This window comes from Sceloporus undulatus, chromosome 5 (genome assembly GCF_019175285.1).
Source record: "Sceloporus undulatus isolate JIND9_A2432 ecotype Alabama chromosome 5, SceUnd_v1.1, whole genome shotgun sequence".
NCBI classification, from domain to species: domain Eukaryota; kingdom Metazoa; phylum Chordata; class Lepidosauria; order Squamata; family Phrynosomatidae; genus Sceloporus; species Sceloporus undulatus.
Window position 1 is genome coordinate 65,194,057 of NC_056526.1, and position 12,784 is coordinate 65,206,840.

Here is a 12,784-nt window from a genome sequence, read left to right on the forward strand (position 1 = left end):
CCCACATTGCAAAGTGAAGAAGAGGACCTCACGATGACAACAGCCTGAACTTATGTTATCCACTGTCTAAGAACTTGAAGGATTTTTCTCTCACTCAACAGGTTGGCATTTTTGAGTTGTACATAACAAATAACATGGTAATTTACTTGAATATAGAAATATTACTGTGACATTTTGTATATACTTTTAGGAAGCAGTTCTGCTTTTGTGTTCAAATACTGGATTGGCCCCAGCATTCTTTTATACTGAGAGCAAAGAACATACAAAATAATATCTGAAAACATATATCATAATGAAAGCTGCTGTGCACATCCTGGAGACATTGGTCCAAAACACACTGCAGAAATAATCCAGCTTTAACTACCCTGGCTCAGTACTAGGGAATTCTAGGAACTATAGTTTTGTGAGACATTTACCCTTCTCTGTCAGAGATCTCTGGTGCCAAAATAAACTACAATTCCCAGGTCTCCCTAGTACTGAGCCAAGGCAGTTAAAGTGGTCTCAAACTGGATTATTTCTGCAGCGTGCTTTGGAGCAATTTCATGTTTCAGATTTTAATGTTGACTTGAGCATCTACCCCATTCTTAAGGAGTTCAGAAGCACAGCAATGTGATATGTCTCTCTTGCAAAGAAGGACCACAACGGCATCTAGTATTTATGTTTATAACCTAATTATTCATTTGAAGCTTGAATAACTATATCATCTCCACACCAATTTTCAAAGGCAGAGTAAAGGATGTACAATATATTGTAATATAATATCCGCCAGAACCCAGAAAACTTAGATGGTAGACTAAATTTTTGCTTTCCTCTTCCAGATCCTTTTCTGTGGCATTTCAAGATAGACAGGAAAGATGCAAAAGAAATTCTAAAGCAGTGATGGTGAACCTTTTAGAGACTGAGTGCCCAAACTGCAACCCCAAACCCACTTATTTATTACAAAGTGCCATGTCCCTTTGGCTTTCTAGTAACAAACTCGGGCAAACTCTGTGCTTGGGTGATGGCACATGTGCTCACAGAAAGGGCTCTCTGAGTGCCACCTCTGGCACGTGTGCCATAGGTTCGCCATCACTGTTCTAAAGCAATGCCAGATCTGAGGCCTCTCAAAAAACGTGTTTCAGATGTTTTATTTTATATCCATACAGATTGGAAATAGGATCATTTAACCAAGTTAAACCTTCTTGTTGAATTCAAAGACATAGCCATGTTAGTTTGGAAAATCAGTATGCAAAGGGATGTGGCAGCACCTTTGAGACTAACTGAAAGGTAGATGTTGGTAGCATGAGCTTTCATAGACTTGAGCCTACTTCCTCAGATGCGTGTGGTGGAGTGGAAAGCCCAAGGACAGACCTTTATAGCAGAGTCTCTGTGTGAAGATGTCCATAGGAATGCAAACTTTGTGGGTGTGGAGATGAGGTGACAAGTTCAGTTTTAACAACAGTCATTGAGGGATATGACACGTCAGGGACCAACCTGTTTGCCCACTCTACATTGGGCAAACAGGCTGGATCTTGTGCCAGAGGAAAAAGTGACATAAATTAGCAACATGAATATACAAAAACCAGTTGCAAAACACTTAAACTAACTAATCTCTTGACCAAGTCATTGTATCTTTTTTTGGCTACATCCTAATATTCATTCATATCTAACCTTGGCTTTAGGCAACATCCTTGCCTTGTCTTATAATGACCACCCTGGAGACTTGAATTCATTTAGAGTAGTTAGGTATTTTGTTTTACCACCTTTTACCTGTTCTGGGCTGTAACCCCCTTAACGTAGCATCTTTTACTCTATTTTCATCAGTTAGAGCACTGTTTTCCTTTTAGAAAAACACTGAGGTAATAAAGGTGTTAAATTGTTCTGCCCTTTCATTATCTTGGTAACATGTCACCATCTTCTCTATGGAGTGGTCCTAACATTTCTTTGTTCATCGTCTTGCTCCATTTTTATTGTTCTAAACCTATCTAGCAAGCCTGAGTTACTATGATCTTCTGACGTTCTCTCCAGTACTGGCTTTTTGTTTGTGTTCCTCTTTAGTGATTTCCCTCTTCTTCCATTTCTGATACATGTATCTTTTAAATTTCAACTCATCTGGAAATTCTTTATATATTTACTCTGGGTTCTTTAGACACCTCCAGTTTTTCTTCCTCATTGGAATTGTTTGCAACAGCACCTTCAGTTTCTCACCTTTAGGAAACCAGCTTGCAGCATGGACTCTCTTCCCTTTGAGCATTTATGACCAAATGAACACTCCCACTGTTTTCTTAAACTTACTAAAACCAGCTTTATCGAAGTCCAAAATTTGTGGGATCCTTTCCATCCATAGAACTCTCCAAGTTCTGCGGATTGAAGCTGTTGTCCCTGACCTTCATAATCTTTGATTAAAGTAGAGTTTAGGATTGTGTAAATCCAGATTTGCAGCATTGCACATGATCAGTGCCTTCAGTGTGACTCCATCTTGGGGTGACCCTATGCTAAGGTTTTCATGTCAAGATTTGTTCAGAGGAAGTTTACCATTGCTTTTCTCTTAGACTGAGAGGTGATTTGTCCAATATTACCCTGGGGTTTCAATGGCTGAGCGGGGATTTGAACCCTGGTTGGAGTCCTACTCCAACACACAACCACCATACTATGCTGGCTCTCACTAAATTGTGGCCAATCCTAATTAAATTTTAGGTTTTTTTCTTTCAAAATTTTGTTTGTACTTCTGCATAACATTGGTTTCCTCTGAATAGACTAATGCCTGCACTTCTGTAAGGATGGTATAGTTTTGGCTGCAGCATTCACCACCTGAAAAATGGATGCAAAATGAATGATAACTTAATTGAAGGGTATGTGCAGTTTGTTTTGTTTGTAATAGTAGAAGTATTAAGGAATATTTTTTTTCCAGGGAATAATAGAATAAAAGAGGGATAAAACATGTTAAAGAAAAGAATCGAATGCGTTTGCTGAAATATCTTGTGTCCCCGTAACTAGGAGAACTTGGCTCTTCAAAATCATGTTAATACTTGTAAAAATCACATGAACAGGAATGAAGTGGTAACTTTGGCAGTGTTTTGACCCAAGCAAAAGCCAAAGTGACACGTGAGTTTTCATGAAAACTGTTGAATAGATGTCCCCTTTGTTTTTTGTGGGTTTTTTGGGCTATGTGGCCCTGTTCTAGAAGAGTTTATTCCTGACGTTTTGCCAGCATCTGTGGCTGGCATCTTCAGAGAAAAACCCACAAAAAACTATGGATGCCGGCCATGAATGCCTTCGACTTCACAGATGTCCCCTTTCTTTCAAGAATCAAAACTGGAGGGGAGGGGAACAGTTTTCATCCACTAAGTCAATGCTATGCCACTTAAAGCAGGCAGACGGAATGGTTACTTTGAAGGATTCATCTTCTGTTATAAGCACTGATTAGCTGGACTTAGTAATGCCTGAGAGCTAAGTAAGTATCGAAAGCCTTTTTAATGAATATTGAAAGAATACTTGAGGTATTTATTGCACAATTTTTATGTATTAAGTACCTTAACCTGGTGGGAATAAGGATTTAAGGGACAATGCACATTCTGGACCATTTTCATTTTATATTATGTTTATGACAGTGGAAGAAAATTAAGAGAGAATATTCAAGGGATGTATACCAAGACTTTGTTTTTACCCAGTAAATAACAACAGAAGCCCCATCCACATATTTTATTCATGATACATAACAAATAACCCTTTGCTTCCAACTGTTGTCTTACCAGGAAGCAAGGTTTCTATACAGAAGTAGTAATCAATTATTTTTTTCTTGCAATCTAAATTATTTTATGGATACATCTTAGAAATGTAAATGTGGGAAACAACCCACAATAGTTGTTCCTTTGTTTTGCTGACTCCATCTCCTGCATTCCCCATTGTATTTTTCTTTTCTTTTTCCATGTGAAAAAAGTTAACAGATGTTTTGTCCTAGGATATATTTCAGATAAATTTGTTTTTGGTTAACAGAATACCAACTATAACCTTTACTTTGAGGGGAAAACAAGGCTTGGTGAATGGTTTGGGAGTGAAGAGAAGGGTTGTTTATAGAGCTATCTTCTTCTTCCAGAGTAAAAGGCATTCAATTTGAAGGGAAAGGCAAATTTATGAGGCTGAATTGCTGAATACCCTGATTTTTAAACTCCTCTCATCAAACAGGAAAAAACTTTTGTGTTGAAAAATCCATTCCCAAGGGAATAACTTTTACACACACATCTGTTATTAGGAGTTGATCTGACTTAAATTAAGGAACACAGTTGTCACGCAGATATTTGGCAAAACCCCATAAGTAAATATATAAGCATGAATTTGGCTGCTTTTATTTTTTTGGATTTAGGTGGAAATGTGTGTGTGTGTTTCTTCAAATCATTTTTGGACATATGCATTTAAATATTCTTTTTTACAACTATCCTCTTGGCTAAGGAAATTACTGCTTCTCAAGTTACAAAAAGCCTTATTTGCTGAAAGTGGAGAGCTTTACCCTCCCCTCTTCCCTCAATGCACAAGAGAAAGACAGAATTGTATTGAGACTCACTTTCACAAATTTATGAAATTTCAACATGCACTAGAATTGGAATAGCTGGCAGTGACTTATCTTCCAAAGCTGCACACTTAGGTGAAATAGTTCTTGTGCACAATGGAGAATTTCTCATTTTCTCAAGATAACATCCATCATCATGGACAAGTTTTACTTCACAGTTTTCTCAACTCAACAAACACATCTGCTCTGCCTGAGAGACAACCAAGAGATAAACGCTTAGCTCAAGTAGAAATTGCTGTACTAGGAGTAATATTTATGGCTGCAGCTGTTGGCAACTTTATTCTCATACTGGTATTGTGGAGGAGAAGAATAAAACTGTCAAGGATATATGTGTTCCTGCTTCACCTGAGCCTTGCAGATCTGATGGTTGCATTTTTTCAAGTTCTTCCTCAGCTTTTTTGGAAAATTACAGATATTTTCAGGGGTCCAGACATCCTGTGCCGAACCATCAGTTATTTCCAGCTGGTGAGCATGTTTGCCTCCACTTATATGATAGTTGTTATGGCAATGGACAGATGCCAAGCAGTGTACTACCCTATGCCCTCTTTCCAAAAGAAAGGTGTTCTTTGGAATGCTTCTGTCTGCATCATTTGGTTTATCTCTCTGGTCTTTAGTGTTCCCCAAGTATTTATCTTTCAGAAGACTGAAGTATCACCAGGCATATTTGATTGCCAAGCTGATTTCATTGAACCCTGGGGCACAAAGGTATATGTGACTTGGATTTCTATAGCTATTTTCTTCCTTCCTGCAGCTATCCTCACCATATGCCATGTTAGGATCTGTAGAGCAGTCCAAATGAATATGAAAAGCCACCATACATTTGACGTGACAAATCAGAAGCAAATGATGCCCTCTCAGCCAAGCAATGCAAACTGTATGTCAAAGGCTATGATCAAAACTATAAAGATGACAGTGGTGATAGTTGTTGCTTATGTCTTCTGCTGGTCACCTTTCTTCATTGCACAGTTGTGGACTGCATGGCACCCTAGTGATGCTAGGACTGGAGGTAAGATAGCCTTTTCCCCTTAATGATTTCAAAACCAACGGTCACATGAATACACTTTTACATCTGAATGAGTTTATTTTATACTAGAAACCATTAATATAGGTGACTAACTCATACTAAATATGTTTTGTTTGATTGATTGTATTGTTATGTTGTAGTTGCATGGGCTTCTCTCTGTGTGCCATAATATTTTACAGTTTAAAAGGACAATTTTTCTTAGAAGAGGATTGTTATTTCTAACAGATTTTCTAACAGTGCTTTGCTGTTAGTAAAGCAAACTGGACATTGGCATACATAGGTTCCACAGATCATTGGCATGCCAAGTTAAAAAAAATAGAATAATGAAACAGTAGCATATTTTTATTAAAGGACTATTTGTTGATGATCTGAACCTCATATTAAATACTGTGTTATTTTTACATTAAACCTTTGAAGTACCCATTTTCTTCTAAACTTGAAAGTAATTAGTTACAGCTCAGTTACAAACTGGCTGCATGTAATTCATTTCCACAATAATGAAGATATAACATTCTGCTTGCAAATTAATGAGGGACAGCTAGTTCTTTAGTGCTGTAAATCCATCCTTTAAAGTTGCAGAGCTGTTGTCTTACTTTAGCTGTATTTGCACTGCAGAAATAATCCAGTTTGACACCACTTTAACTAACATGGCTCAATGCTATGGAATTCTGGGAATTGTAGTTTTGTGAAACATTTAGTCTTCTCTGTTAGAGCGCTCTGGTACCACAATAAATGACAGTTCCCAGAATTCCACGGAACTGAGCCATAACAGTTAAAGTGTCAAACTGGATTGTTTCTGCAGTGCAGGTGCAGTCTAAATGGTAATAGAGGATTATCACATGGCTGAAAATCGGGCTTGTGCTGTATCTCCTGCTCTGGTATGGTTCCTAAGGCAAATGGAAAAGAGATATGTTTTGTATCACAAACCACCAGTATGTAGAATTCAGATAATTTTTAAATAATTAAAGAACCATCTTAAGAAATGAAAAAAATAAAGTTACTTTTTGTAATTGTAGCCACATTGGCAACTACTTTGAACTATCGATGTCATGACTGAGCTCTCAAAGTAACTTTTTAGACTCTTGCTTTCTGTAAAGAAAGTAAAGAATTATTTTATGAAACATTTAGAAGAAATGAAGATACGGTAGTTCACATCATTATGCCATACCAGTCTGAGACATTTCCATCTCATCATGAAAATGATGCATGTGAAAACCCACATTGATATGCCCAATAATCTCATGAAATTAATGAAATTATAAAAAAATTAAAAATGTGATGGAATAGTTCTAAAGATTTCAGAATAGAAAGCGAAGATCCAGTGAAATCACTTATTGAAGATCAAGGAATTCATAATGATTTTAAAGAAACAACCATATTTATCTGTTGCTGTGAATGACTTGTAATTTTTTATTTGTTTCAGGTCCAGTAATGGCCATTCTTATGCTCTTAGGGAATCTCAATAGCTGTGTTAATCCATGGATTTATATGTACTTTTGTGGTCAGATACCACATTGTTCAAAAAGCAAACTGAACAACACTGCAGCTCATGAAGAGTCTACAATTACAGGCAGCATTAACTTGGGAGATAAAGAAGCTGAAGACAATATCACATCTGTGTAGCTACTATAAACTATTGGCTTTATAGCTTATGTTTATTTGTTCCATTCAATATTTAGTAAAATGTTTTCCACTTCTGGAAGTGGTTGTTTTCAGCATATACATATTTTCCTTAATTTTAGAGGCAAATAAATATGTTTTTAAAATCCCAGCAGAATGTAAGAAGTATACCCTAAAAGGGAGATTCTGGCTACAAAGACACTAAACCCAGACTTTGGAGTGCTGAAATACTTATGTACTTAAGTACTACGTAGCTATGTAGTGCTGAAATCTACTTATACAGACATGGACCAGAATCCTATAGGGCAGTTATGTGTCATCTAGAGTTATGCACCTATCTAGAGTTATGTCCCCACTCTATTTTGCTAAACAGAGAGGTTCAGGTTGAAAGAACAATCATCAATAGCTCAAAATGTAGTTGGAAATTTGAATGGAATTCTCAGGCACTTGTGAAAAAATTGTTTTTAAAAAGGGGAGGAAAGCTATGCAGTGGCCCCTTCTCATCTGCACCCATTCAGTTCTGCCCTCCCCATAGGTGGTCATGTCCCATATTATTCAGTGGTCTTGACATGTGCATGGATATGTTAGCACGTCCACATACATACATCTCCATTGAATAATATGGGCTGTTGTGATTACTAGGTGGTCAGATTCATGGATCACCAGCACCGCTGCGTCCACTGTGCTTTAGAAAATTGAACTAGCATATCTAGTGGAAGGGTCTACTGTGCTTCATTAAAAAATTTTAGTTCGCATATCTCCTTACCTATGTGAACCACGTGTATATGGAAATGAACACTAAGACAGTGCACACTTATGAATGGGCTGGGCTGGGGTAACAGACAAACATGAAGATGACAAAAGGACAGTGGTTTTCCATGGGTCTTTTTAGATTAAGGAAAACGAGATACCTAAACTTTACAATAAGGCTCCCCACCAATAAATAACAGCTATAGATATAAAGAGTATTTTCTCTTCCATGTGGTATGCCTATAACATTCTTCCACTATTTGAGCCAATATGCAAGAATGCCCAGATTTTAATGCAGTAAAAGAGAGGTGGAATAACAGTGATGATTTTGTTATACAGGTTGAGTATCCCTTATCTAAAAAGCTTGGGACGAGAGGTATTCTGTAATTTGGATATTTAATACCTATATTTGCGTATGAGACAAAATGAGGCCGGAAAGAGACAGGATCTGTGAAATTGTGGGAATCCAAGCACAGTGCTTGGCATAAATCCATGCCCCCCCCCCGCCACCACCATTTCATAGATCCTTGGTCTCTCTCCAGCCATGTCTCTCTCCAGCCTTGCAACTACAGTGCAGGTACATAAAATTTAGTATTTTGGAATATTTTGGATTTTGAAATTCCAGATAAGGGATACTCAACCTGTATTTTCTTAGTGCCAGCCTACAGAGCCAATTCAACTAGTTTGCATGGCCACAGTGTGGAACCATTCTTCAACTTCTGTTCCATGTGTCTTTAAACATTCCTATTTGGAATTATACATTTAGCTAGATTTCCTTTACTGACTCCATGAACTTCATGGAATTGGAGTCCATGGTCTGTAGGATGCCTTCCAACTATAAGATTCTATGACTCAGTTGACATGGTTCCCACTGATTTTGCCAAAGAAATAATCTTGTGGTTTGCAGTTATGCTGTTAACAATTTCTCTTTCATAATGGATGGAACAAATCTTGGACTGCTTCAGTGCATAGAATTCATGGGATAGGTCCTATGTAGAAACAGACTGCTGATTTGTTCCTGAAAGGATAAGGGAACCTTTTCCACTTGGCATGCAATGTGGATAATTTATGGTTACTGATCTTTTGATGGTTGAATGATATCAAGGGATGTTGGTTCTTGGCTGAATATGAAGGGAGGGGGGTAGAACCAGACACACTCATCTGAGTCTTAGTACTGGGATTCAGCCAGTCCTTATAGTGCTGTTTGATGCATAGGGAAGGAGAGGGGGATGTTGTCTCCATTTGCAACTTCTGACCTGACACCCTTGTGAGGGGGCAGATCAACTAAGAAACAGGGTTAGGGCTCCTGAAATCTAGATTTGGCTTATGAGCTGGGACAACCCTCTCCTATGAAAGACAAAATCAGAGGTGAACTGACCAGTCTGAAAGTCTTTCCTCTGGTAGTCTTATAGGCGAATGTGTTCCTTGGAGCCAAGCCAACACCCAGATAAGTGTAAGGCTGGGTTTATGGGTTTAGATACTGCATCAGACCCAATCCAGTACTGAGGGTTACATGTTATGTAGTGAGTACTGAATCACAGGCCATTATTATGTAAGTATGAGAAATCAGTGCCTGGGGCCAAAACCAAAACAAGAAAGAATTATGGTTGCTCAGGTATAACAAGAAGCTTTTGCAGTTCTTTATAAGCTGAAAAACCAAGAATCAGAAGCCCTTCAGAATTAGAAAAATGCTGCAATTAGTAGCTCTTGTGTCTCATCAGATGAGGTAGGCTGCATCTGTCCTGCAGAAATAATGCATTCGGATGCTACTTTAACTGCCATGTTCTCAATGCTATGAAATTCTGAGATTTGTAGTTTTGTTGGATATTCAGCATTCTCTGTCAGAGACCTCTGGTGACACTGCAAACTACACATTGCAGGATTCCATGGCATTGAGCCATGACAGTTAAGTGGCACTATTCCTGCAGTGCAGATGCAGCTGTAGCTGCATACAGGGCAACATATTTATTGCAAATCCTGACAACTCCACAATCCTTCCCAGTACCACCAGAGCCATTTTCTTCTTGTTGTAGAGCTCTAAACTGAGTCAGAATTAATTGGTTAAAATACAAATACTGCAGGGTGTTGTTGACGTATTGCCTGAACAACAGCTGTACCCTGAAAACTCCACCTTTAATGGTTTTCTTGTATTCCTTTTTCTTACAATTGGCAGTCCCTAGCTCTTTATTCATCCTTCTGCTATCCAGTGGCCTGTTACTCCTAAATATCTCTGCACATTTTCTCTTGCCACGGACAGATTCCCTGGGATTTGACACATAGTGTAATCCATAAATCAGCTATTGGCACTGTCCCTTTTTGGAACAGGCACTTGCTCAGTTGAACAGTTTCTTGCTCTTGACATCTGGCTCTACAAACATATGTTTTGTAAAACTGTGATAGAATCATAGAATCATAGAATCATAACCTATCTTTTGGCCGCCAGCTCCCACAGTGACTTACATCTCAGTTGACTCCTACAACCACAGTCCCTAAGGGACATGATCATGGCATATCATCTGTGTTGTACTTGATTGTATTCTGTAAGCCAAAGACTGCTGGCAATGCCAAGATCTAGTTTGCTTTTGTCTCCACTTCCTGTAGTAGGCATCCATTACTTATGATGATGTAGACCTATGCTTTCACTACAACAGGGATGGGCATCTGCCACAAGCCCAGATCCAATTTTCTGTCCCAGAAACCTCCAAAGGCCACATACGAGACTGCCAGTAATGCCAAAGGGGCATAGAGTGTCCAGAAACTCTTATGCTACACAATTAAAGTGCTATGATTCCACCTCAACTGTCATGTTTCTGTATTATGGATTCCTGGGATTTGCAGTCTAGTTAAGGGCACTTAGAATTCTCAGCCAAAGAGCTGTAGCGCCTCACCAAACTACAAACCTCAGGATTCCACAAGGTTGCAGCCAGGACAGTTAAAGTAGAATCATAGTGTTGTAACTACTGTGTGAAATGGCCCCTGGTTTTGAAAAACAAACTTTAAAAAAATTGGTTGGCTAGGAAAGCTTTTCTTTTTGGCAAGGAAAGGTTCAGTCTAAGGAACTGAGGTTATGCAGGCTGCGAAAACAAGAGCCATACTTTTCCATTCCTGGACTAAAGTGTAAAAATGGCTATGCAGATGAGCAGCTGGCTTATCCCATATAAAATGTGTGATCCATCTAGCTTGGTAGTATATACACTGACCAACTATGGCTCTTCTAGGTTTCAGGCAGGAGTCTATTGCAGCTTTGTCAGGAGAATGCAGAGATTTAACATGGGATCTCCATCCAAATAATGTGTTCTACCAGCATGCTGTGGTCCTCTGAACTACCAGTTTTTGCTCATACGTATGAAATACAATATAGGCTGTTTCTGTCACAAAATTTTAGGGGAAGCTCACATGTGTTCTTGTTATGGTACAATATCAATGTTAGAATTTTTCCTTTAAGAATATGACTTTTACTAAATATACACAATTGTATATTCCTTTTTAAATATTCTAATATGTACCAGAATAATGTATCATGCAGTAACCTTTAATGCTGGTAGTTTTTGGACATATCAATTTAATGTATTAAACACTGGTACAATCTTTAGAAAAATTGTAATATGTGCTGTTTAAATATATGCACACCTTTTGACTGTATTTCCACAGACAGAGAAAGCATTTCTCCTAGTTTTTTCTTATTGATGTTTAGAAATGTTTCCTGATGGACATATGTTCTTTCACATTTTAGTGATACTGCTCTACAGGTGTATTTACCCTCTGTCTTTTTGAAGAGGCAAAATTTTGATTTGGGCTATGACACAGGAGGCAGGTGAATCTATCACAGTTCAGCACATACTACATAGGACATGTGGTGGTGGGTATCCTTCATAACCCTGTTGATGTTCTTTATAAAAACAAGTTAACTAATTAATTAGTTTTAAAATACTTTCTTGAGTATTAAAATGTTAATGAAATACAGCTTCAACAAAAGAGTGTTATAGTGCTATAAGACTATAAACCCATTTAAAAAAAAATAGACATTCTCCAGGTCATCAACACTGTAACCATATAATTAATTGCTAATAAATATATCAGTTTTTAAACTTCTAATCTACAATAAATATCAACATCTTATTAAAACATGTCATGGGTGGCAATGGGCATTCATGGGGAAAAACAATAGGTAGTAAGGACCACAGCCTTGTCAAAGTGGAAACCTTTACCTTTACCCTTTTAAGAACTAAACATCTGTCTGAATACACTAAAGGCACTAAATCCTATCTGCTCTTGGAAGCTAAGCAGGGTTAGTCTGGTTAGTACTTCAATGGGAGACTGCCAACAAATACCAGGTGCTGTAGGTTTTATTTCAGAGGACAGAACTGACAGAACTACTTTTGAGTATTCTTTGCTAAAAATAGTATATATGAAATTCATGGGCCCAGCAAAGGTCGACGAGACCTGAAGGCACATATACACCAACAAGAATTAAATATTTTGTTAAAGGACTACTTCAAGTTCTCCTCTGCATGTCTAAATGACCATAGGTAAATTGGATCCCATCCACATAGCTATTATCACATCTCCTGGAGTGAATGAAGCATACTGGGGTGGACATACAAAAAAAAAGAGCAATATATTCAACAGCATGAAAATTTGACTGTAAATCTGCTTGCTAGAATTCAAAAATATAACCATGTTAGTCTGTAGAATCAGTATGTGTAGAGATCTTGTAGCACCTTTGAGACTAAATGAAAAAGAAATTGGCAGCACAAGCTTTTGTGAAGTCTTGCTTGTAGTGAAAGAGCAATGATTATTAATAATTTCTCAAGTGGAAGCATAACTATGTGTTATGTACCTCT

General features: G+C 37.9%; 1 protein-coding gene across 1 annotated transcript; it reads left to right on the forward strand.

Moving 5' to 3' along the window:
• The first annotated feature begins 2,371 nt into the window (after positions 1 to 2,371).
• Positions 2,372 to 12,259, forward strand: LOC121932320 (mesotocin receptor-like). The gene is made up of 3 exons (XM_042470925.1): positions 2,372 to 3,433; positions 4,429 to 5,552; positions 6,994 to 12,259. The coding sequence occupies exons 2-3, from the start codon at positions 4,643 to 4,645 to the stop codon at positions 7,191 to 7,193; spliced, it is 1,110 nt and encodes a 369-aa protein (XP_042326859.1). The 5' UTR covers positions 2,372 to 3,433; positions 4,429 to 4,642; the 3' UTR covers positions 7,194 to 12,259.
• Positions 12,260 to 12,784: the final 525 nt, after the last annotated feature.

What these genes read in the sequence shown, in the direction of transcription:
- LOC121932320 (XM_042470925.1), top strand. Translation starts at nt 4,643, where the DNA reads ATGGAGAATTTCTCATTTTCTCAAGATAACATCCATCATCATGGACAA. An exon ending in TAGTGATGCTAGGACTGGAG is followed by an intron (nt 5,553 to 6,993) that starts GTAAGATAGCCT and finishes TATTTGTTTCAG; the next exon opens with GTCCAGTAATGGCCATTCTT.